This window comes from Lindgomyces ingoldianus (assembly GCF_010093535.1).
Source record: "Lindgomyces ingoldianus strain ATCC 200398 unplaced genomic scaffold BDR25scaffold_14, whole genome shotgun sequence".
NCBI classification, from domain to species: Eukaryota; Fungi; Ascomycota; class Dothideomycetes; order Pleosporales; family Lindgomycetaceae; genus Lindgomyces; species Lindgomyces ingoldianus.
Window position 1 is genome coordinate 168,391 of NW_022985175.1, and position 24,604 is coordinate 192,994.

Genomic DNA, 24,604 nt, shown 5'->3' on the forward strand with positions numbered 1-24,604 from the left:
CCTCGTCATCTGAGCAGCCACGCCGTACACCATGAGAAAGAACGTCAAGTCGACGCGGCCCTGTGTGTGTTTTGGGGTGGGGGGGCAGGGGGTTCCCAGTCCCGGGATCTCCTTCAGAGAGTGACTGGAGGTGATTCATCACCGCCGGGGGCTTGCTGATGCAGCAGGATGAGCCGCCTTGGGCATAGCCGTCTGTCTGGGTTGGATCACAACTATGGCTTTGTCCTCTCTCCGTGTCACTCATTTCAAGTTTAAGCAGGAAATTTTATTTCCCCCTCTTCTCTCTAGAACCTTCAGTTAGTGCGGTGATTCATTATCAAATCGGTCGTCTTATTCTTCGTCTTCGTCTTTTTTCGTTCTCTTCTCGTCAAGTTCAATATAACGTCTTCATAGCTTCTATTTATCTTACTTGCAGCACATTCAACACTTATATCACATCTCTTCTCTGGCTAGAATATAGAGAGGGGAAGAACCCGGAAGCACATTTAAATCGAGCGAGAGCGAGTAGCGCTCTGAAGGATATAGAAATAGTGAACAACAAACTAGTAACTCTAAAGTCATAACACTAGTTTAGTAAAATAAAACTACTAGAATCTATAGAATAACTATAGAAGTGCCAACGAATATCTGCGCTAGGGAGGCCTGGGACTAGACATTTCAGCGGAACTATACGGAGTCCGATAGAGTGTCTCATTAGTGGACGTGAGCGCTTGCCGTGTATCTTCTTAGAGGAAATAAATGGGGTCCGACTGGTCGCCGGGCTTCGTTGGGAGAGGTCGTTCGTGGTTTTGTGTGTCTTTTCTTGGGAGGAGGTTGTGGGCGGGTCGGTGGGGGGAGTATGGACGTCCATTCGGCGATCTATGTACAAGGTTCTTCGATGTGGGAGAGTGCCAGATCCCGGGGGAACGTTGCTCGAACTCGTGCGACGCTGGAGAATGATCTTGGTTGCGGCAGGACGGAGTTTGTGATGTTGGTAGCTATCGGATCGAGAAGATTTTGCTCGAATTCGTGCGATATCAGGCTATGCTCACGCCTTTGCGGTAAGTGTTGACAATGCGTCCGTGAGGTTATGATCTACTAGCATCGACAAGAATGAGAGGAACAAAGCACAAGGACAAAGAAGAAGCCAGCGCATTGTAACCGCTTCGCATACATTATGACAAAAGTGCGTCTAAAGCGCATCAAAGGACGACTACATCTCAACCGGCTTTCAGGCGCTCTATCCCTTCCATCGCCGTCAGCGCACGACCAGCCATTTCTACAATTTCCTGGCTCCACAAGCAACGCTTGTCGTTCCGGTTTCTGGCGGCCAGGCGTGCAACTTCGTTGCGCCAACAAGACCAGCTGTGCTTCCACCTCTCGTCATTCCTGATATCCTCGTAAATGATGTCGCCGTTGAGAAGAAGGTACTGCAGTGCAGCTGTGACATAGGCCTCGCGCTGCTCTTGGCTTTTCCCGAGTTTTCTTTGAAAAGCATCCTCGAGCGTGCTGATAGCTAGTATAACTCCTTTCAAGAGGCCGCGCTGGTGGATGCGAGCGGCGAACGTGTTGAAGTTGACGTACTTTGCCGGGCCGTCTTCTGGGCATGTACCTGGACGAGAGTCAGGGATCAGCAAGGCTAAGAGGGCTGGGAATTCTTCGTCAGTACCGTCCCAGAAATGGCGCATAGTCTCTGCCACCTTGCAAGATCGCAATGTTGAGTCAGTCTGGATATTCTATGAGCCGTTCAGCATTGCTCCGCTGGTAGGAAGCATGTCATAGTGGGGACATACGGCTGAACCGACCTTCTCGGGAAATCTCTCCGAATGCAGACAGAGATCGAGTATCGAGACGAGTTTGAGCATAGAAGAATGTGTGTACGGTATTGCATCGGCCATCTCGACACACGTGCCGATGAAGTCGCCCACTTCACTCGAGTACGGTTTCCCTTCGGGTAACAGGACAACCAACTGGGCCACTGCATCTTCTACGGAAAGTTCAGAGTCTGGCTGCAGAACTTTGTCAAAGATTTCGAACATTGGCAAGAAGAGAGGGTTGGTAAAATCAGGCTCCTCTGGCATGAGATTCAGTCGCTCGCCTGCCATCTTTCCGAGGTTGTGGTCCGGACAGGTCATATGTTTCACTTTCGCAGCCACAAGCAGCGTGGCCAACAGGACGTAGTACGTTACGTTTGAGCTTTTTTCTGCTAGTAACTTCTCAATTTAGTAGTACTTTTGTACGTAAGCAGTGAATTAATTAGCAAGTATGTAACATAACAGTAACTTCTTAAAATCCTTATACTTTTGTACTTTTCGCAAGAAGTTTTGTTAGTCTAGGTTAAAATTGTTCTGGGAGAAGCTTTTTAGCCTAGATGAAGTCCCCTAGAGTAGTTAACTTACTCTCTACAGCCCTGTGACGTAACTAGTTCTTTTAGAGCTGCAGAGCCTTATATACAACCTGCTAAGCAGTTTCTATTAATTATAACTGTCCTCTTACCCCTAGAGAAGGCTCTCTTACAGTTGCAGCTTGTTAATATATATTATATAAAGGAAATTAAGGGCGATTTTAAAAAGCGTAAGGTAGGAGTAACAACTAACTTTAAGCTACTAAGTAAGAGGTGATTAGAATAGCAGGGATTCCTCCTTAGCTACAGAGAGGTCTTTAATGTAGCTGTTATAGTATTGTTAAAGCTCTGTTATTTTCTGCTATTTTTTATATAACCTTAAGCCTATAAGAAGGCTTATGTTAACAGAGAGAGTTTGCTTATAATAATACTCACCACTAGAGAGCTTGCGCTAGTAAGGTTGTAGATCCTCCTCCTTATTGCCCTCTATCTCTAGCTTGTTAGGACAACTCTAATAAGCAGCTACTATGCTACAAAACGCAGAGTTTTATCTAATTGTTACTCTAAAACGTGACCTTAAACAAAGCTCCTAACGCGATAGCTAATAGGGTCTAAAAACAGGAGGGAAATCTCCTAAAATATGACCTCTCTGACCTGTACTACAGGACGTACTTGGCAATTCAGTGTATAAAAGTTACGTCTTACATTTTGACTACTTTTGTACGCCTCACGTGATTACTACGTTCACGTAGTTACGTTACGTACTACGGACTGTTGGCCACGCTGGCCACAAGGGATCGGTGGACTTCTGGTTGTAGTCGCTGGGGAACGGAGCTGCACGTATAAGTATTGATGGTGGGTAGGCAAAGACGTGCAGGTATATGACTCCCAACACAAAGAGCTTAGGCCACCAACGCTAGGTGAGGGGCGTAACCACAATTACTTGTGCCGTTGGACCCCAGAAGATCTCGTCTGTTGGGCAATTTTCTAGCCAATTTGCATTCTCACGGAAAGGGTGCACCCCAAGACTTGAAAGAGGGGTTTACCGTTATATCATACAGTCATCCCTCGAACATGAGAACTTCGGTATTCATTTCTCGGCGACATACCCAAGGTGAAAGTGAAGGGACCGCCTTGGACCGCTAAGGGTAATATACAGCACGCTAGACCTAATATAAGACACCGCCAAAAATGGGATAGCTAGAGAAATTCGTGGAAACCCACAAGTTATATCGTAACGGCGTCGGACAGTGTATTGGTGCTGACCTGCGGCGCCGGGATATTCTTCAAGTTAGCGCAATATGCGTAGCTAACGCACTTGTAACAACCAGGTTTCTAGAATAGATTGAAATAGGGAAATTGTAGCCAAGAATCTTGATTAAAAGTTACTAACTTGTCAAAGCTTTCTCCTTCTAGGCTAGTCGTATCAGACTTATTCTGCCCAAGTATCATCCTACGCTTGCTCGCATTATCACTGAGCCTATGTATCCCACCATCTTCACCAAGAGTCTCCATGATTATCAAAATGTCGTTCTAGCTATTTCAGCTATAAATCCTTTTCAACTAGCCTGCTATGCCGCTAATTTTTGTTCGCAATGACCCTAGGGCTTGGGATCGAGTAGTGCGAGGGTGGGAGCAATTTGGCCAAAGTCAGCGACAGGCTTGTGACTGCCTTCAGTTCGTATCTAGAAATTCGCATCGAAGTTCGCTTGCCTTGTAGCGAATTGTGCACTCTATAGATTGCACGGCGAAAGCTAGCGAGGACTTCAAAGTGTGGGTACAGTTCTCATATAGCAACACTATGTGTGTGTGTGTGCGTGTGGGAGGATCTGTCACTGTCAGCACTGTACAAAAGAGAAAAAAAGAGCTAGGGGGCTGTACAATAGGGTTTGTAAAGATAAGGCTAAAGAAGAGAAGGCAAAGGGAGAGGGGAGACCTTATTATATACACCTCTCTACGCACCTCTCTACGCAAAGATCCCACACTATCCCCCACAGAATCCCGCACAAACAGCCTGTACACCGCCAAACATTCACAGGACAAGCGCACAAGGCTGGACAATAATAGCTTAAACGCTCTACATCATTTACAAAGCTATTTACAAGGCACAACTAGCCTATCCTAATGCACAAGCATTATGTGACATAGTTACGTGATCCTTCTTGTGCGCGATAACTAGTATCTAGACTGTAACACTGCTGCTGTGTATAGACACTAGCAACTTTTTATTTTTATCTAAAAAGTTGCCTTCTGTACTAGTTACTTTTCTCTTGTCTATGTAGGTCTATCTAATTATATTCTGCCTGTGCTAAGCCCTTAGGGTACTTAGGGGTTATATAGCTGTAACCAGGGCTTCCAACGGGCCGTACTACGGTTCGTACAAAGTGAACCGTAACGGTCACGTGTTCAGTACGAACGTACCGAGTTCGTGAGCCGTACCGTACGTTTAATGATGCCCTAGGTACGGTACGTAGTACAGATCATATTACCTTTTTAGGAAGTTTGTATAGGGGTTCTAGAGGGGTATAAGGGCTCTAGCAAGTAGGAGGCCTGCAGACGCTTAAATCTCTTTCTAAGGGTTTTAATCTATCCATCTGTCTGTTGTCTTAAAAATGCCTATTACAGACCATTTTCTATTGCAGAGTTATCTATCCACGCCTCTTGCAGCCTTACAGGCCTTATCTAGTCCTATCTGCTCTTGTTACTAGGGAGAACTAGTTAATTAGACCTTAATCTTATGTCTCTAGAGACCTATAGTCTTAGCTGTTTTAACTAGAGTACAGCGTACTTTAATTAAATTGTACTACTTGTACAGATCACGTGAGCCGTAACAGTTACGATACGTACACCTACCTCTCCTCCTCCCTGTCGTACGAACGTACACAAAATCTCACCCGTACAGGCCTCAAAATCGCCCAATCGTACAGTACTACGCCTCGTTGGAAGCCCTGGCTGTAACATAGCTGTGATATTACCTTATAAAGTGTAAGTACTTTATTATTACTTTTACTAATTTATAGTTAATTAAATTAACTACTATTTAGATTTAAATAGGCTCTTTTAGCTAGCTGCTTATAGTATAAGCACTTAAGTAGTAAGAGTAAGAGTAGTGTACAGTGTGCACAGTGCGCAAAGTAGGTAGGGTGGGGGCAATAGGTTTCTAGTTATTGCTCTGTCTTCTCTTCTGTACAGAGGAAAAGGGGAATATCTACATGTTCGCGCACAGAGGTTCGCGCACAAGCATCATGTGACATAGTTACGTGATCCTTCTCGTGCGCGATAACTAGTATCCAGACTGTAACGCTGCTGCTGCGTACGGACAAACACAGCTGTTGTTACTATGTTATCCAATGCAGAACGCTTCGAGCTTTGAAATTATAAATCTAGGTTGTCTTTTTAGTCATTTACTGTGCGTAAGATGGAAGAGAAACCATGATATTCCCATTTGGTCACGTGACTATGTGCCCTATTGGTCGCGCAATCAAGGTTCGCAAGGATCTAGAAGCATGAATGCTGTTCAGACAAGGCAGCAAATCGGAGAGTGCTTAGGGAATTAGATGTATGGATATATACTGCCTGCCGGGGGGGTTCTCTGAGTGTAATAGAGGCCACAGACTCTATATCATCGAAAGTTATACTCAAGTGCAAACCCTATTAAGTATTCCTACTAGGTATATAGTGAGTGCTAGCAAGGGTCAGTGAAGGCAATTGCTGTTCTCTAAGGTCTCCCAATCCCGTATCAACGCGCTATGCGCGCAGCACAAGATAGGAATATGTAAGTGATAAACTTTTATTAGGGACCTCCAACGCCTGTTATGCAGGGGTATTTCATTTTGGGCTAGGCCCAGCACAGATACTCTCCACTAACGCCAAAAGACCCTTCGTCTACCATCCCCAACCACATCACCTCAGATCTCGTCTTCTTCCTCGTCGAAGTCGTCCTCCTCCCCCATTTCGTACAGAATCCGGCCTCCCTCGCCGCCTTCCCCGCCCTGGGCATCGAAATGGGGGAGGAGGACGCCATCGCGAACCTTCTTCTGCCGGAGTGTGAGCTCGAGCTTGAACGGGACATCGATCTCATCTGCCTTGGCATTGACGTTGGCCATCGTCTCATCACTGCAATATAGAGGCAGTTGCTCAAGGCACATGACAAACTCCTGTTTCAGGGGTCCAAACGGGAGCCCAGCAAGCGGGGGCTCGAAATCGGACGTGAAGGTGCGACGAAGCCAGAAGGTCTCAAATTCTGGTCGACCAGAGACACGGCGAAACTCGGCATCGATAACTACTCCACGAAGGTCGTTGGCGGTGATGCTCTGAACGATGCCCTCGGCGCCTTGGAGAAGACCAAAGGTAGGCTCTGGCAAGCTGCGCTCCTTGGCGGCTTTGGCGGCGAGGACCTGGGCGAGCGACTTGCACGTGAAGATAGCAGTGGCCATGAACTTGGTGACTTCAAGTGGGCTCGGGGCATACGAGGTGGCGTGGACAGGCGTTGCGATGTCTTGGTGGTAGACACCGACGGTGTAAGAGTCATACTTGTTGATGAGGTTACCGAAATCGACTGGCTGGACGCCTTTGATATCGAAAAGGTCGTGGAAAGAGTCTACGATGACAAGGCTCTCCTTAAATATGCCGATAGCTCGCTCAATTTCGGCAAGAATCTGGTCGCCGGTGTGGTGTGAGTGAGTGCCGAAAGCCGGGATGAAGCGAACAGCTGGATGGGAGGAAGGATGCTCGAAGGCAACGTAGACGACGTTGATGCCACGCGACAAACCACGAGCAATCATGGTAGTGAGAATCTGGTCGGCCTGTTGGTTCAAGTCGTCGAGGACGAGGGTGAATGGAGAACGCTGGGCACGAGCGCTGAGCGCCTGAGACATGACAAGCACAGAGTGACGCTGATGCTGCGCCAGAGTGATAGGCCGCGGCATGCCGAGGCGGTTTGATGGACGCTGGAACTTGGTTTTCAGAGTAGTTAACTGCTTCCGAACGCCGGATCCGGTATGAACGCCGGTCGGGGTGCGACAATTGTTTTCCTTGACCCAGGAAGCAGGCTTGAGGGGCTTGTACTTGCGGTCTTCCTTATCCCCTAGTTTAGCTCTGAGATTTCCAATGTACTGCTGGCGAGTTGCTTCAGACAAGCCGGTAGGAAGAAGCGCTATGATCTCAGGGCCAGCGTTGGCGAGGAGTCTGTCCCAATCGACATGAGCGAAGTCCGTGTCTTGGGTGAATGGAGCTTGAGGAGCCATTTATGATGTTTCAATGAAGGGGGTGTGAAGAATATATGGGTGCTTGTACAGCAAGATAGACGGCAGAAATGTTGAAGGGGATAGTACAGATGATACAGAACAAGAGCACAAGGAAAGTGGGCGAATACGAGTGGGAAGAAAGCTTAATGGGGAGGCTGGGAGGGGGCTCCAACAGGAAAGAAATGGCGCAGGATTGAAGTGAAGAATTTGACATACCTCGAGGAGAAATGTGCGTGAAAGAGGCGGGCACGCAAGTGGAGACTCTCTTCGGGTCCAAATTATCCTTTCTAGAGCGCAATTTTGACGCAGAAGATGGCATACAGCATTTTATAACTCCTGAAATATCCTAATAATGGTCATTTACATATCTTTGTTGAAGGTTGCGGAATTAATGGTTTGGCAGGCGTAAGTAGTGAACGTTGGTGGTGAAAGTGTGAAGTTGAGTTTGGCGGCAGCGCTAGTGCAAGCTCGGCTAGCGTAGTTTCGGCGTTAGGCAGTTGGCTCCCCGCATCCATGTACTGGCGGCAGGACCACCGCACTATATAATCGATACAATTGCGCTCCATATGCGTTGAGATGAAGCTTTCACACTTGCATTTTCGTCATGACGCAGCAGAATAGCGTCCCTTCATCGTCAAGGCCCCCACGCCCGCGATCCCCACATTTTCCACCCCACAATGCTCCTCGTGTCTGGTTTATCACAACGGGCACTTCTCCCATCTCCATTGCTCTAGCAAGGCAAGCGCTCGAACATGGCGACTATGTTGTGGCCGGTGTACTGCCGATTCCGTTCGAGAAAAGAGAAGGCCAGAGTGACGATTTCCGGAGCTTCCTAGAAGATGTAAAGAAGACCGAAAGGTGGAGAGAGAGGCTGAGAGTTGTTGGACTAGACGGGAGGTAATGGGAGAGACTGTTTTACTCTAGTTTCATCTCTGTGGCCAATTGAAGCTAACTGGTTGGTTGATGGTAGGATTGTGGGCCAGTGCCAAGCTGCCATAGCAGAAGCTGTTGAAGCTTTTGGAAGGATTGATGTACTCCTTGGAAGCACCAGCGAAGGTGAGAATTCTCTTCCACGGGCCTCAGTTTGCGCGATGCCTTGTATAGGTTGACGTTGACTCTCGATATATGGTAGCCGTTATTGGAACGGTCGAAGAGATGGCTCAAACGTCGCGAACTATCAGCCTCGTCAATGAGACCTTTGAGACCAATTTCTTCGCAAATGTGAACATAATCAAGGCGGTCCTGCCCACCATGCGGCAGAGGAAGAACGGCCATGTGATTATGTTAACCGGAATAAGTGAGTGAGATGAAAAAGGGTTAAAGATGGCCGCAAGCAGTGCTGACACTTAGCAGCCGGGCATTTGGGTACACCAGGACTAGGCATGTACTGTTCTTCTCAATGGGCGATTGAAGGTTATTGCGACGTACGTATACCGCACATCACTCCTTCGGATACTGAAAATATGCTAGAGTCTTGCATACGAGATCGCACCCTTCAATGTCAAGATGTCTATTGTACAAGCTAACATGGAGGTCAACGTCTTGACTAACCGCATGACCTCTGTGCCACCTTTACCCGAGTATTCGCAAGCTGAAAATCCTGCACCGTTAGCACGCGAAATCTTCTCCGGTCTACTCGATAAACTCGACCAAGTCAACAATCCATCCACTTTCGCGGAAGATAAGTCACCCACAACTAGTTCCTCTACTGCAAGCCCCGACACTTTCATGCATGAGCCTTCCATCGGCGATCTTCTCAGCTCCGATACCGTCACATCGCTATACCCTCCACTGCCTTCAGTAGTCAAGGCTTCGTTAATCGCAGAAACTGTTCACGCTCTTACTGCCATCGGAGGTCACGATAATCCACCTGCACGACACATTGTCGGATTCGAGGGTGTGACTGCTGTAAAAGAAAAATTAAAAACAACAAGTGAAGAGTTAGAGGATTTCATTGAAGTAAGCAATGCGGTGGACATTACCCGAGACGATGGGCAAACACCAATGATGCTGGATTAGAGTGGGTCCTGACTTGACTGTCTGAAGGCAGCGAATGAGAGAATTTCTGAATCCGAGAGGCTAATGGAGCTTATTGGATCGTCCTAGACAGGCTCTTATATAGGACAGGGTTGCTCTTGGTGCCTTGGTGTCATCGAAAGCTTTGACGATTCTATAAACAAAGTGTCACTACCGCATTGGTTCGACAAATCAGAATATTCTACCTGCAACATCCAAAACCTTGGTCCGTCTCTCAATTTCCTCCATAGCATCGACAGAAGCAAATGTTTACCCTGATGGGGAATCTTTCAGCCTTATGCTAGTTCTCTCCCTACCCTTGCCGAGAATTTTAAGCGTCCCTACTTGCCACATCCTTATGTTGTGCCGCAAGACGTTGCTTCAGTTTATCTACCACGGCTCTCCATGTCATCGCCAGCTCAAAATAGAGCAAACGGAAGTAACCAATCACGGTCATCAACGAATGCTGATGCGTTTCTGAACACTTCCTCCAATCCAAAGGAACCAAATGCGATCTTTGGAGGGCTGGAAGAGGCCGCAGATAGTCTCCTACCAATGCTTTTTACCAATTCACCTGCACAGCATCTTTCAGACTCTCTGAGAGCCCGAATGGATCGCACTGCTGTCCTGACTCAGCACAAGGACGCTATGACTGCAAGTGTGCTGAATCCTCCACCAAGCAAAAAAATTGGGAAACTAGCAGTGAGTATACTACCCCTCATGGCAAGACCTTTTGCCGGTGAGAGGGATGTGGAAGGGCTGTTGCGACCAAGAATGCCAGTCATTCCCACATGTGCCAAGGAGTCAGAGGTTGATGATGAGGATATTGACGGAGAGGGGGTAGAGGGTGCTGAAGAGGAAGAGGAACGATTTATCGGTGAAGAACTTGACATAATATTGGAAACGGCGGCGCAATCTGAAGAGGCAAATGCAGATCAAGCCATAGCCAATGCTCACAGCAGGGACTGGCCACCTAGCCCTGTGGCTTCCAGATTTATATCGGTGGAGGCAGACGGCGGCCATGAGACTTCTATTACCTGCTCATCGCAATCACGATGGATTCCGTCCTCGTCTCTGAATTCTCCCTCCCATGAAGTTACTACGTTCTTTTCGTTTCGAAGGCTACGTAACTGTCGCCTTCTTTAATATCCTCGTCTTAACGAACTATCTTGGCTTGGCTAGCTTTGAGTTTGGCACTTGAGACTTCCTGACTATAGTACTAGCAACGAAACTCTAGGCGCGAGCGTCGCTTTTCATATGGGAGTGCACTATTGACAATGGATATCCATTACAGTTCGGAGGGTTCCAAGTCGTCACTCCAGACGAGGTCCCTAAGCAACTTTACTGGCGATAAGCTGGGTTCCTTGAAGCGTCTCCATATGCTGGTCTGAACATAGAAACCACCTGCCGACCAGAATGGACCGATGCGGATACGGAAGGGCTTGTGGCCAAGAATGAAGAATTACAAAAGGGCTGTACTGTTTCCTGGTTATGACATATATGCTCTCTCAACACCACAGCAGCACGTACTGCTTCGTTGATGCTTGAAGATTACGCATACTGGAGTATTACCATTTGTGCGCAGATGCCACTGATTGTAGAGGCGATACACATTTTGACATGCCAAACACCCATTGTCCAAGAATATGGATCAACACATCTTGAGACACTGTGGCGACAGTATCCTATTTAATACACCTCTGAATTATCCTGCTCATCTCGACCATACTCAATATGTCAACTCGTCGGAAAGAATTTTAGCCCCTGACCCACAGCACAGGAGGCTCACCCATTAGTGAGCTAGGTCCGTCTGCACGTACGCGTACGTCAATGCTGGTCAAATCGCAAGGAAGTTACTCGAGTGGAATGAATACCACTCCAAAACTTGCAACATATGGCTTCGCATTCTGTGCAAAGGGAGAGAGCCTCGCTGCGTGACTGTCAATCTAGAGCTCTTTTTTCATCAAGAAGCTGCAGGAGTTTAAAACCCCTTGCTGTAGGGTTGCCGCCGGAGAGAGGATAGAATAAGAAAGAGCCCATGGACGATATTTGGCACCGCGCGAGATGTAGCATTAAATCTAACGGGAATAAATTGTTAACTTGTATGGGACAACCAGTGTATCTGTCACAGCCCATAATACCTACAGAGATACCCAGGTTTTTCTCCTTTCTATATCATTCACTTACCAAGCTAGAAGAGGCATAGCGTGCCAATATTCCTTGGCGCTGACATTTCGCCCTCCCCAGCGATCCATCGTCCTTCAACATCTTCGGTGCATCACATTACGCCATGGCTAACGTATTACCGCCGGCTTGGAGATAGGTCTCCTCAATACCTTCGATATCGGGATGTGGCTTACTTCCATCTCTATAATCAATGCAGAGGTTCCTCCAGTGGCCTTGGGCCGATGTCGTCAACTCTTCCGCGCTTATTTATGTATTGAGAAACAAAGCCTTGTCAAAATCTTTGAGATTAGCCGAGATCTCGATATTTGATCTCCGTCATTCGAGACGCGATCCAACATTCGAAATTGCGATTGAATTGCATACAGATGATCATGGGGCCGTTCCCGTCTTACGACATATATTTCCGCTTCCTTCGATCGGGGATTTGAGCCACTTTCTGGTTTCTCCTCAGGGACGAGGCTGAATCCTACTTGCTGCAGGGGGCTGACATGTGTTTGATTGGATGATGAGCTCGGTAGATTTCCAAAACGGCCGCCGAACCATGCAGGAGCTAGGGTGCTGACAGGGGCGAAAATCCAGATCTGACCTCGATAATTTCTTCAAGGAGACCCTTTATGGGTGCGGGGAATGCCGGTCGAGAAAGTCATGCTCATAAAGACGCGAGGGCGCAATAATGAGTTCGGTATGGTCCTAGCATGTCTTTCAACATACTGCGAGTGTGGTGGTTTTTTGTTGCCTGCGCACTTGCGCAGCATGCAAATATCTCGAATGGATTTAACGCGACATTGACAAGTCCCATTTCGCGATCGTCCGCCATCGGTAGGATCTAGTCCTTCCTGCAAGGTGGCCAGCCTGACCTGTTCTAGACCCAATCCTTTCTTGCGACCGAGAATGGGCATCTTACTCGAAGTCCAGCATTCTGGCCTACAAACCTACCTCTGAAGTAACGATGACCAAAGTTACCGTGTATACAGAAACTGTCTATCAAACGACATATACCTGTTCATCAACATGTGGGTCCGTATGCTATGCGGATGTTACCACTACCGATTCAACGATCTCGGAAATTACTAGCACGCAAACTGAGGTTTCTACCAAGTGGGCGAAATACAATGGGACTGCGCCAACATGCACCATCCCCTCAACCGCCTGCAAGTCCATCTGGGAGGTTTGGTCTCAGTCGACGTCTGTGTGGAACACGTGGTATAACAATATGGGGCCTCCCGAGTCGGAACCTCCTTGGCCGTACGCTACACCTGGGTGCAAACACTGTAGTCAAACTGGTTGCTGGATTCAAGGATCTGGGAAATTGCAACTCTACTACTGGCCAGTCCCGACCACGGTTGCGCGGGATATGTGTACAGACTTTCCCACTAAGGGGTATTTTGACCCTTGGCAGAGTGGCAAGTATAGTAACACAAGTAGGTCTAAGCGATTGAGCAGGGGAAATGCTGGTTGTGAGGTTATGCGGTGCTAATTCTGTCAGGCTATACGCCTATTACAACTGGCCCTTCTACAGTCATCGATGGCAATACGTACTACCAAGGCAATGTTTACCTCTCTATCCCATTGGGCAGTGTCACCGACAACTGCCGATCCACACTTGGTGGTGTCCATTCGAACATTCTTTTGACCTTGGCTTCGACCGATATATATACAAACCGAAACGATAAGCTGGGAATCTACCCGATTGATTACGCTGATTTCAACACTCCTTACCCTTGGAGGTATGTCGCTCCCAGCTTTTGAGCTTTTGAACCGTCAAGTTAACAAATAAAGTGCATACAAAGGAGCCTTGCAAGACTGTCTTACTGGCATGAACATTAAAATGGGGCCATGGTGTACCCGATCTGTCGTTTTCCAGGATCAATTCCATCCCATTGTCCAACTCCCAATCTCAATGCAGTGGGTCGACCCAGCGTGGAGTGGCTGTACCCTTGCAATGGCGCTTCGCGATCCGCCAGTCGCTTTGTCGCCGGTGTCTATGGTGATAACAAAGCCGGCTGCAGCCCCTGCCCAAACTACACCTGCACTACCACCTAGTAGTCCAAAAGCGGTGGCTACTCAAACAAAAGCCTCGGATCCTGGACGTGCTGGACATCGACCCGGTAAACCTGAGCATGGCGATCCGGAGGATTCTCCACGGCCGTCAGGGACGGCAGGGATACAGAACAGCCCAACCACCCCAATAGCGCCGGTAGTTACGATCGGTCCAACCATACTCCCCCTGGATCCAAACGGCGGTGGCCTAATTATTGATCCCGGCACAACAATTCAAAAAGGTGGTACTGCGGTGACTATATCTGGAACCACGATCAGTATTGGCGACAGGTCTGTCACACTCAGGTCTCCGGCCGGGGTGACCTCTATCCCCATTGGAAGCGCCGGCTCATCCGCCCACATCACAGTCGGTTTTCAGGAGCTTAACTTCGATTCTGCAGGAAATCTGCTTGCTGTAGGAGTGACATTGAAGCAGGGAGATCCCGCGATAACAATCGCCGGATCGGTGGTCAGCATGGGTGTGTCTGGAATTTTAATCACGAATCCAGGGACCGGTGTAATCAAGTCCATATCCCTCTCCAGCCTTCAAGGCATGCAGGTAATCAATGTGGGCGACCAGGCATTGACAATTGATCCAGCTGGGAACCTGGTACTCCATGACGGGAAGACGCTGCATATTGGTGATCCAGCCATTACAATCTCAGGAACAGTTATTAGCATTGGAACTGCTGGAGTTGTGGTAACTGGACCAACTGGGAGTACTAGCTACATTGACAAAGTGGGATTGGGAAATGAGTATGGGGCAGGCGGGATATCAGTGGCTTCATCACTATCCGGAGCATCCCAGCAATTGAACGAAGCTTCAACAACGAGTGCCGTACAAGCGCCGTCACCAAAGGGGAGCGCGGGGGGGCATAAATTAGAATGGTGGGTTGTAAAGGCTGGGCTGCTAGTGGCTGCTACGACATTTCTGCGGCCGATTTGGTGATGACTGGTTTTCACTTGCACATACGGCTAGAGTCCTCCTTTATGAACTCCACATGCGAGGCTCCTACGTGTCCACCTACCCTCAACAAGAGAGCTACACAAGTGCGCAGGAAACCGCCTAACCGGCCTTCATTCCAACAAATTGATTCCAAAGCGAAGCTGAGGGGCAAGTTGTTGGCGTCTCGGTTCTGTTCCGTGAGAGATACAAAGGACATGGTGTCAAGCCACTGATGTGACTGGACTAGAATAGCGGGGCTTCAATACAGGGAAGGATATAGAGCTCAGCCCGAAGGAAGATTAGATAATGCATATAGAGGCTTTGGGGAAGAAGAGTCAATGGATACTTCGGCGTCAACCTTACTTCGGAAGTGTTTAAGAAAGACTGGACGAGATGTTTTTCGTAATTGGACTTATGTCAAGGCTCTTGAAGCGAACTACTCGAACTACCTTTCACCCATTCTGCTCCGTATTCGCGAAGTTTAAGCAAGCCATACGCAAGGTGCGGAGGGATTCACGAGTCGCGAAGACTAATGATACGTTACACCACTTCATAGCATACCCCAATGATAGGCTACTTCATAGCTTAGGCCTCCGCTTCTGATTGCCCTTGCGATAGCCGCGCTTTCCTGTTACTTAACATTGGGCAATACGCACAGGAGCCTGGGCCCGCGCGGCAGCCGGAGAGAGCTGTGGAACCTGGGAAGATTTACCCCTCACATCTACAGCGATGTCTTCCCCATCCGCGCCTGCCTTCAATCTCAACGGACAATTGCACTTTTTCCATATCCGCAGGATGAAGTTGTTAAGCCACACTGCTGATATCGTGCTTGGCTACGATTTCTTCACTTCCGTATGAGCGACGAGCTTCGACCCCCAGCCTAATGCATCGAGGTCACAGGTAACCACAAGTGTGTCCCGCCCAGAAGTAGGAGATCATGGTGGAGCTTGCTCTGGTCTGAATGCATTGGCCAATCAATACGGTTAAACTCCACCTCAAATAAATGCGTCCAGAATGCTGGCGACATTTATAGTGGGCGTGGTGTTTAATAGAATGTAGTACTGTTCCGACTGTTACTGATAGTAGCAATCTCTTAGCAGTTAGAACAAAAGTCAATTGCCTTCTGTTACTGCACAGTTAATGAGGCTCTAGTTACTGCAGTACCTGCCTATACTAATTAATTTCTTAGTTTTTTGGTAGCGCGTTCGCGGAAGTCGTTTTCGCGCGAAGTAGCACAAGGGCTGCTGTGGAACAGGAGGCCCGCCTAACAAACAAGCTTTAGTAGTACATTAATACTGTTTAATCCAATCTCCTTGTTGCAGCTAAAGACAATATAATCTATAGAGATTTAACTACTTATTTAGTGGTATTAGATTTAGCACGCGCACTATCTAATGCTGCATAAAATGGCTATTAACTTCCTATCTATCTTTGCTATAAGCTGTAAGTGCTTTAATTAAGGCTCTGCAGCTACAACGCAACTAGATTGCCAGAGGACTTGTTGACTTAAGAGTTAAACAATCTCCGCAACTAGTCCTCTAGAGACTCTAGAAACACTAGTTACTGCAGTAACTGCACGAAACAGGAGCTTTACAATTAATTAAGTCAATAGTAACTGTTACTGCCTGTAAGGCTGTTTTAATTTACTCTCTCTGTAAGAACGAAACTCTATTGCTGCTAGTAACGCCTTGAAAACACTACTAACAGTAACAGTTACGTTCTATGAAACACTATGATAGTGGGTTCATTCCGCATCATATAATCGCCTCTGTTGTGAAATGATTAATGCTTCGATTAATGGTACTGATACCGCGCAGTCTGATCGCTACCTGCTAACTCAATACAGCGGTTGGAATGAGCCTTGACTTGGCAACTCTTGTGTCGTTGTACGGTACTGCAGTTTCTGTCTCGCCCGACCTTAGCTATACGTCCGTAGGTACCGCCATCAAATCTGGCGAGATTCCATTTGCACCTGTAATGTCCTTGAGATTTCCGCCCCAGGGTCTTGATTTCACCCATATCTCACATCGACAGCGTCAAGAAGAATCCACTGCTGTTCCTACAAACATTTAGTAACTTGATTCTAAACGGCAATGCTCATGCTGTGATGTTTCGATTCTTTGCAAATCAAAGCGCGGAGTATCCCGGGGCCGTTTGGACTGAAAGACTGGAATGTCTTTTTGTGGCGTCGAATATGGTCCAAAGAGTACACTGAAATATGTAGGTGAAAAAAAATTTTTATGCTCTAGTTTACTAGAAGTTAATGGTCACAAATCAAAGGCTGGGAGTGCATTCCTAACAATTGGCACCGCCGCCTCAACGATGACCCTTACACCGTCCCCACGCTCAATGACGATCTCCTCACTCAAGCAAAGCGCCATCTAGAAGTTATCTCGAAGTACAGCATGAGCGAAAATGTCGCCGGTGTCAACAATCACCGCACCATTAACATTGGGCAGATGACTAACTATGCGTATACTCTCGAGTCAATGCAACACGGATACAACATCTCTTGTATAGCCTTGCAGGTCACTAGCCTGCACCGAAGTGATTGCAGGAATACTACAACAGCTCGGAAAATATGGTTATGGAGAACTTGATGATAATGGTGCCGCTGCTTTTCGCGAACTCGAATTTTCTGGCGCTGGGAGAGATGGATGAGAGATTCTTCTCGACGGTGTTTCTCGAGCATAATGCCAGCTTACCGTGCGTTAATGGGATCTCAAGGGGGTGGTGCCGCAAAGAGGGACACAGAGTAGCGTGTTTTTGATAAACCAAACGCCTTGCTAGAATCAGGGAGATTCTCGGTGATAATCAAATGCTATGCTAAGCTGCTTCTGTGAAACTTCCCGCATAAGATGATGGTTGTATCACGTGTTAGCGCGTGTCTTAGATCCGATTCCTCCGAGGAACACTATCGCGTCTTCCTCGGATACGTCTCACAAATCATTACAACAATGGCCGACATATGGAGTGGCGACATTGTGCTCGCCGACAACACTGCAATCAGAGGTAACATGATGGTTAACTCTTCTGGTCCCCAATCCTAACAGAGGCAGATGTTACTCTCGCATCGCACCAGGTCGCGTCCTCTCCCGCTCTCCCCGCGACCGCGCTTCGATTCCTCTCTAGCGTCAACACTGCTCACATCCCCCTTTGTCTGGTCGTCGGCCCAAGCTGGAATGTCTGGACGAGCTGTGAAGACACTGAACGATGGTTTCATTCCATAGTGGGGGGGAAGGCTCCCGCGGTGATCGACCCCACAACAGGCAATGCCGCTATGCAGGACTGGTGGACATACCCGCGGTCGCAATCGCCCATTGGAATACTAGTCCAGGTAGAAGGGGAGGCTGCGGCCAGGAGCTCTCCCAGGGTAACTGAAATCCTGTTCTACGGCGCAATTAGTACGCCCGCAAATCGAGGCTTCCCAACACCACCTTCGTCCTCGCCTGAACTTGCCCACCCCCGCCCCGAAGTTCTCCCTGACCTTCGAGTACACGCCCTTCCACTCTCCTCTGAACTTTTGAATGTTGCAGCAATCTCCGATATCCCACTACTGTCGCCGCCCGTTCTCGAATGCGACGCACAATTCCTCTCATCCGTCTATACCAATCTCTCTGCGACGAGCTCACCGAAGCGGAAGAGGGACCTATTCGATGAAGCAACACAACTGCGGACGAAGGTGAGGAGAAAGGGTGGTGAAGGTGTCGCAGCTGCAGCAGCTAGAGCCAGCGATGCACACCTAGCTCCCACGGCTCGAAGGTCCCTGTCCATCGACACTAGAACCACACCTTTCCCAGAGAGTAGACCTGAATCCGCAAACGATGCTCTTTCTCGCCCTCCTTCTCGTTTGCACTCCAGATCCCCTAGTATCTCTTCCGATATCCGGCCTTTGAGCAGAAAGGGAACACTCGATGGTCAAGCCAGACGATCAGCGCTGTGCCAAGTTGCAACTGTATCGCTTCAACCCGAGGAGCCTACCACCGAGATGAGGAATAAAGAATCTCTATCACGCGTGGTGATGGCAGCTATGCGCATGCACGGGCTGCAACAACGGAAGAAGAATAAGGCTCGCCACAACTCCGTCGCCCCAGGCGCAGATATGGCGGAGCAATTGAGCGAAGAGGCAGCAGCAGAAGAAGCCGCTAAGGATGGGGAATACAAGCTAATCTACCACCAAACCTACAAGGGAGCCGTTCTCGCGCTGGTGAGCACACCTCAAGCCACATTCATCATAACCGAGTGCTAACTCTTCTTTAGAGGAAACACATCTCCACGAAACCGCTGCATTCTCAACCCGACCGACTCCGCGACATTGTGGAAAAGCTTCTTGTTGTTTTTTGTACGGATCCATTAGCTGAACCACTACCCAGCGATGAGGCTCCGAATCTGCTCGCCACACCCGGGAGCCAAAGGAAGCTCGGCATTCCTGGTTCTACTCACAGCCAAGCTAGCCCTTTTGATTTACCAAAGGCTAGTCGAATGCACTCGGTGAGAGATGTTGATGTCTACCAGCTTCAGGGTTCACCACGGAGCAGGAGCAAGCGAGCTTAAAGTGCTCGCAGGGGACTCAATTCAAATGTCCCCTTTACTGAATATTCGAACGTTCGAAAATCTAGCCACCTCAATATTGCCAAGAATATCAACATTACGCAGAAAAAAACCGAAACCATCTCAATGGAATATTTCCAAGCCCTGAGTCCCTCAAGCGTCACTACAACCTTTCCCACCACTCCTACGACCACATATCTAGGTACATTCCGCCGAATTCATCCGGCTTTCACGCAAAGACTAACCAGAAACACCCGCCTCCGCGGCCTCATTGCCACTAGTCTCAGTCTTCCCCGCCTCTCCGCGTCTCTGGCGACGAGACCAGAACCAAACTCCGAGATAAACAGCAAAGACGAGTCCTGCAATGATTCCATATGCGATACCTGCAGTCTTACTCTTGTCCGTTTCGCTCGCTAACTTTATCCCAATTCCACCATTGATCGTGCCGATTGCCATCAGACCACGCCCCAGCCAGACATGTACCTCCCGCTTGTAGTCCTTGGCGCCCTTCGCAAGGAAGTGCCGGTGATGAAACCATCCGAGAAGTGGCTGGAGGAGAAACAGTCCTACGATGACTGTTCCTAGAATCTCGTGGGATTGGGTGTATACCTGCGCAGTGATCAACCGTCATTTCTAAGTTCGGAGGAGTCGACAGGAGGAAGTGCAAGAAAGCAATTTACCTCGTCACAAATATATCCGAGCCAAGCTCCCAGACCGAACCCGGTGAGTAGGAGAACGAGACCAATGCATTGCCAGAGCGCATGCCAACGGACTGTGTTGTTGCCCTTCAAGGCGCGCAGAAGGAAGACGCCGAGGGGAAACCACAAGATGACTGCCACGGATATTGTGACGCCATGAGCTGCGCGGGCGCGGTTGAAGGTGTCAATTGAGCTATTGAGGGTCTTCATGATAGAAAGTCTGTTGTCTGATAAGAGAACAACCACGACAACGACCAAAACAGTTCTGGGAGATATGCTGAAGATGCCGAGGATGAAAAGATGACTGAATTGATAGAAGAAGAACCGAATGGTTCATGAAACTATTCCATCCAAACTCCCAAATTCAACACCTTTTATCATCTCCCACTCGGTCCGTCTTTCGTCCCCATCGCATTCTTCGCAACCCGACCTTTCCTTTCATTTGACTCATTCACTCCACTCTCCCTCTAAATCCCCATACCTACTGTCCGTTTTCGTCGTCCGATGTGCGTATCACCACTCTTGGCACCTCTCACGATGCCAGAATCTAATATCCAAGCCGGAGAGGTCTGATTCCGAACAGATGTTGTCGTGCGATTTCGATTGATAGATGGGTGCGAGGCTATCCACTTCCGAAATAGGAATACAGTAGTAAGGCGTTAGGTGAGGCTGTGTAGTTGAAATGGAAGGAATAGCCGAGGGCGTGGTACAAATTGGCCAATCACACCCCCAAAACCCAAACTCCTCTCCTCTAGTTAGATGACGGAGCAGTAATGGCACAGGAATGGTTTCCTTTGGGGAATTGGATATTCACGGATGCCTGGATGGAGGTGACGGCTTGGGGGAAAGTGGTGAACACTTCCGTTGATCGATGGGCTTTGTTCTACCCTCCTCGCAAGTCTAAGAATCCCACCTCCTCGAATTTGGCAGGATTACCAACGGTCACAAACCTTCGCATGTATGTGAAATGTAAATTCGCCAACGACGATCGCTGCCGCGTCTGCCTGCGATGGGAATTACCACCTGGGTCGAGCTGTGTCTGAGAATAGATTCATGGCGGAGCTGTAATCTAGTTGTGCTCAGGTCGGGATACGTGAGCTCAAATTGGAGAAAAATGACGCTGTCAAATGGAATTTGTCCTGTTCCGCACGAACTACGACAAACAAAGGGCATTGAGGAGTTCTGTGGAATAAGATAAACGATCGCGCGAGAGCATGAAGCAGGCGCGTATATAATACCCAACTGGTTCCTATCTTCTAATCGCTGTAGAATATGTTAAGCTTCTTCAAGCTTTCTGCTTCTACTATTGTTCAATCGCAAAGCATATTCGCGGGGAAGTTCGGAATCACTTTACTGGTCACGCATTTTATCCATATTGGGCAGGAACCCTGCCGAAGATGCATGTTTCGTTCTGCAACATCGAATACTCGTCAATTCTAATTAATTGGCAGCGTTCGCACAAATGATAACCACGAAATTCAGCCTTACAGCTCTCTGGGGAAGAAGTGGAGATGCAGGTGCACGCCGTAGACGGGCATGTGTGGATTTGAGGCTCCACCAACATCCCCGGACATGGGGATGTCCGTAGAACTTATATTCAGTCCTCCCTGTTCCTTTAATCTTCCCATTTTCGAATCTACGGTTTCTATTCTCCAAAATCACCACCATGTTGCTCACCACCGCCACCACACAGCTCATGATAGCCACCGCCCGGGTCACGAATCCAAACCTCACATCCAGCGAATTTAATAATTGGTACAACTCGGTTCTGCTACCAGGATTCATGGAGAATCACAATGTCTCCCTATCTGTGCGCTACAAATTAATCCCCCCCGCCAATGTCACCGTTCCCAAAGCACCAGCGTGGGATTACCTTACGCTTTATAAGGCACACCCGAATGTTTCCTCGACGTCGGCAGCTTTCATGGGAAGAGCAGTGGAGGGTTCAGGAATTAGCTTTACGAAAAGAGATATTGGTCCGAATGATGTTGCCATCGAGATCACGACGTGGAATCCGATTCAGACATTTGAAGGGTTGAGAGAGAAGAAAGGGCAGGTTCCGAGTGGAAGGCCTAAGGTTGTAGTGATGGTTAAGATTGAGCCTAAGGAGGGAGGGGACAATATTGTTGAGGAATGGTATAGAAAACAGGTTCGCTAAGCTTCCCACCATCTCCCCACTTTCCTTTGATACCTAGAGATCGATGCGTGCTCTTGGTACTGAAACTGACCCGATATGCCCCCCAGCATCTTGACATGCTTTCTATGCTACCAAATTACCGTCGATCGACGCGATATCGGTCCGCAGATGGCTCGAAACCGCGGTGGCTAGCGATCCACGAAATGGATTCTACTTACATGGATCCTTACCAGGGCGAAGTTTTGATGGGGACCGAGTTAGCGAGGAATGTGATGGATGGGGTGAAGGTATTTGAGGCGAGTCAGTGGGAGGTCATTTTTGAAAAGGGAAATCTGACGGAGAAGCTTTGAGGCCATTATAGGCTGGAATGCTTAGGTATCAGTACTGTTAACGTTTGCCAGGGATCGAAATATTTCCCGCGAGGTGAGGTCTGAATGTGCCTTCCGTTTATGGCTAAATCAAGTGCCCTTGTCGCAGTTTGCACTTGCTTGTTGTGCCCGCAACTGCTTCCTCTACGAACTCGCGCCTTCCACCACCCACAAGGTGCCAGTTCTCAGGCTATTTCATTATTTACACCGCTGACTTCTCCCCAAAGCGTTGCTCTTCCCCTCCACTGTCCTCAAATTCTTTCCTTCGTCACCTCCTTCCACACTACTTTTCGAAGCTCCTCGCACAACTCTTCTCCACCACCTTCAAACTTTACACCTGCCAGTTGCAACAGCTTCCCCATACACTTCATCAACTCGCTTCCCCTTGTCGTGGCTATCATCTCTAGCGTTGTCATTGCCTTTTCCACCAACTTGGTCAGTACTGCTCCCATGAGCGGTCTCATCGAGGGTTCTACTGACGCTGACCTGGGTGCTGTACTCGGGTGGAGCCTGGGCTAAAGCGGTAACGCAATCTTTCCACTCTTGGGGTATGGCAAGCAGGAGTGTATCATGTACCGAAACTGGGCACCTCTGTACGGCTTACTCCCTCTTTCAAGCTTGTCCACTCCCCCATTTACGAGGAAAAACTTGGCTAGCCGGCTGTTTTCAGGACCACAGTGAAGGGCAGTATCAAATCCGGGCGGTCATGCTAGCTCTATTTCAGAGAGATTGCGATCCGCCGAATGTCTACTTCGATCTTACAGGTCCGGGCAGCACGAACCTTGCCTTCCCTGACGGCGCATTCCCGAAATCCTGTGCTTGGGACGTTCTATAATTTCGGCTTTGTGTTGCAGTGTCTCTATAAATTTTGGTTAATGTGCGTCAGTGAGCTAGCCCTTAGTCTTCTAGCATTGTGAGTTCGGATGAGGTCAGTAGATGAGGTTATCGCATTCATTTTTTAACAGTCTAAATTGTTTCGAGACTAGAATCAGGTTGGATATGTGTATTCCATGTCCTCCCTTTATTTTCTTTGGGGAGTTTCGGAAGGTTCTAGACTCTTGGCTCAGACAGGGAAAGCACTCACTGCATCTTCCATATATGGAAGCATCGTCATTTGATAATTTTGCCTTACTCCCTGCCAAGGCCCAGTCGGGAATCTTGTGACTGAAAGAATGCCTGGTATAGCCGTCCGGCTGCCTTCACCTTCTCCTCAGGCTCCCCTTCACCGCAACTCCAGGTCTGCTGCTATAAAGAAGCCCCGGCCTCTCTCTCCAGCTTACAACCGCTCCCACCAGCTCCTCAACCCATCCAGTAAACCCTTCTTCCAGCCCTTCCAAACGACGCACAAACATGCGCTTCACAACCTTCGCCCTCGCTCTCGGCGCCGCCGTCTCTAGGGCTGTCGGTGCTCCCACCGAGGTCACTATCCCAACGGTTGGCATGGCCTGGAACGCTCATGGTGGCAAGACCACTCTCTATGGTATCGACCAGTGCGTTGCCGTCAACTTCGGAGAGTAAGCCCTCTGTTGCCTTCCGGCTTATTTATTGCTAAGAGCCCTCCAGGTTCGCCAACATCCAGATCACCAAGGCAGTGTCCTGCGTGTTCTTCACCGGCGAAAAATGTGACGGCAACAGCGTCACCATAGACGGCCCTGCCAAACATGTCCTTCAATTCTCTGACTCCGATGGCGACGGCGTCATGACGTACGCTTGTGGTGTACCGTCTTAGTTAGCCGCCAATATGCACGGTGAGTGTGTTTCCTAGATTGGGTGAGTAGTCGTTAATTGCAGAATTTAAATATAGATCTCTCCATCCCTTCCAATTAGTTAAGTCAGGTCTCTCGTTTGCTTTCCATGAACGACAGATGGGATAGTGCTCAATGTGCAGAGAATGATATGATGGGTGCACCAGTCTCAATGGCGGGATATAGCTCTTCTAAACCGGCGGTGAAGTTCATGTATGTCCGGCAGGGCTTTCAACTCTTTTCTGCAATGGGTTAATGAATCGATCTTTCTTTGAGCGTGAGCTTTCAACTCATTGCTCATTTTCTAAACAAAAACCTGAATGAATTATTGGCCTCCCTCTAGATCT

The 24,604-nt window shown here is 48.5% G+C and overlaps 8 protein-coding genes across 8 annotated transcripts; 5 read left to right on the forward strand and 3 right to left on the reverse strand.

The window, feature by feature from the left end:
- Positions 1–1,199: 1,199 nt before the first annotated feature.
- BDR25DRAFT_313808 (uncharacterized protein) lies at positions 1,200–2,114 on the reverse strand (the record flags this gene model as incomplete). Its single annotated transcript, XM_033691407.1, has 2 exons — positions 1,200–1,715; positions 1,773–2,114. 2 exons carry the CDS (start codon positions 2,112–2,114, stop codon positions 1,200–1,202), a joined length of 858 nt encoding a protein of 285 aa, XP_033548024.1.
- Positions 2,115–6,231: 4,117 nt separating this feature from the next.
- Positions 6,232–7,251, reverse strand: BDR25DRAFT_223108 (uncharacterized protein; the record flags this gene model as incomplete). Its single annotated transcript, XM_033685088.1, has 1 exon — positions 6,232–7,251. One exon carries the CDS (start codon positions 7,249–7,251, stop codon positions 6,232–6,234), a length of 1,020 nt encoding a protein of 339 aa, XP_033548025.1.
- An 867-nt stretch (positions 7,252–8,118) lies between these two features.
- On the forward strand, positions 8,119–9,588 carry BDR25DRAFT_333895 (short chain dehydrogenase/reductase family protein-like protein; the record flags this gene model as incomplete). Its single annotated transcript, XM_033692885.1, has 5 exons — positions 8,119–8,466; positions 8,540–8,625; positions 8,702–8,866; positions 8,923–8,993; positions 9,040–9,588. The coding sequence occupies exons 1-5, from the start codon at positions 8,174–8,176 to the stop codon at positions 9,586–9,588; spliced, it is 1,164 nt and encodes a 387-aa protein (XP_033548026.1). The 5' UTR covers positions 8,119–8,173.
- Positions 9,589–12,467: 2,879 nt separating this feature from the next.
- BDR25DRAFT_313811 (uncharacterized protein) lies at positions 12,468–15,557 on the forward strand (the record flags this gene model as incomplete). The annotated part of the gene is made up of 6 exons (XM_033691408.1): positions 12,468–12,591; positions 12,639–13,193; positions 13,259–13,499; positions 13,552–14,700; positions 14,871–14,955; positions 15,348–15,557. The coding sequence occupies 6 exons, from the start codon at positions 12,468–12,470 to the stop codon at positions 15,555–15,557; spliced, it is 2,364 nt and encodes a 787-aa protein (XP_033548027.1).
- Positions 15,558–17,715: 2,158 nt separating this feature from the next.
- On the forward strand, positions 17,716–19,312 carry BDR25DRAFT_367927 (uncharacterized protein; the record flags this gene model as incomplete). The annotated part of the gene is made up of 4 exons (XM_033697027.1): positions 17,716–17,770; positions 17,812–18,965; positions 19,019–19,249; positions 19,280–19,312. The coding sequence occupies 4 exons, from the start codon at positions 17,716–17,718 to the stop codon at positions 19,310–19,312; spliced, it is 1,473 nt and encodes a 490-aa protein (XP_033548028.1).
- A 237-nt stretch (positions 19,313–19,549) lies between these two features.
- On the reverse strand, positions 19,550–19,927 carry BDR25DRAFT_223363 (uncharacterized protein; the record flags this gene model as incomplete). The annotated part of the gene is made up of 1 exon (XM_033685101.1): positions 19,550–19,927. A coding segment is annotated over one exon (378 nt), but the record flags the coding sequence as incomplete, so codon positions are not given.
- Positions 19,928–21,673: 1,746 nt separating this feature from the next.
- On the forward strand, positions 21,674–22,494 carry BDR25DRAFT_367930 (uncharacterized protein; the record flags this gene model as incomplete). The annotated part of the gene is made up of 2 exons (XM_033697028.1): positions 21,674–22,156; positions 22,252–22,494. The coding sequence occupies 2 exons, from the start codon at positions 21,674–21,676 to the stop codon at positions 22,492–22,494; spliced, it is 726 nt and encodes a 241-aa protein (XP_033548030.1).
- An 84-nt stretch (positions 22,495–22,578) lies between these two features.
- Positions 22,579–24,600, forward strand: BDR25DRAFT_354449 (uncharacterized protein; the record flags this gene model as incomplete). The annotated part of the gene is made up of 10 exons (XM_033695311.1): positions 22,579–23,002; positions 23,034–23,338; positions 23,414–23,440; positions 23,494–23,660; positions 23,698–23,749; positions 23,788–24,026; positions 24,076–24,224; positions 24,266–24,282; positions 24,340–24,470; positions 24,534–24,600. The coding sequence occupies 10 exons, from the start codon at positions 22,579–22,581 to the stop codon at positions 24,598–24,600; spliced, it is 1,578 nt and encodes a 525-aa protein (XP_033548031.1).
- Positions 24,601–24,604: the final 4 nt, after the last annotated feature.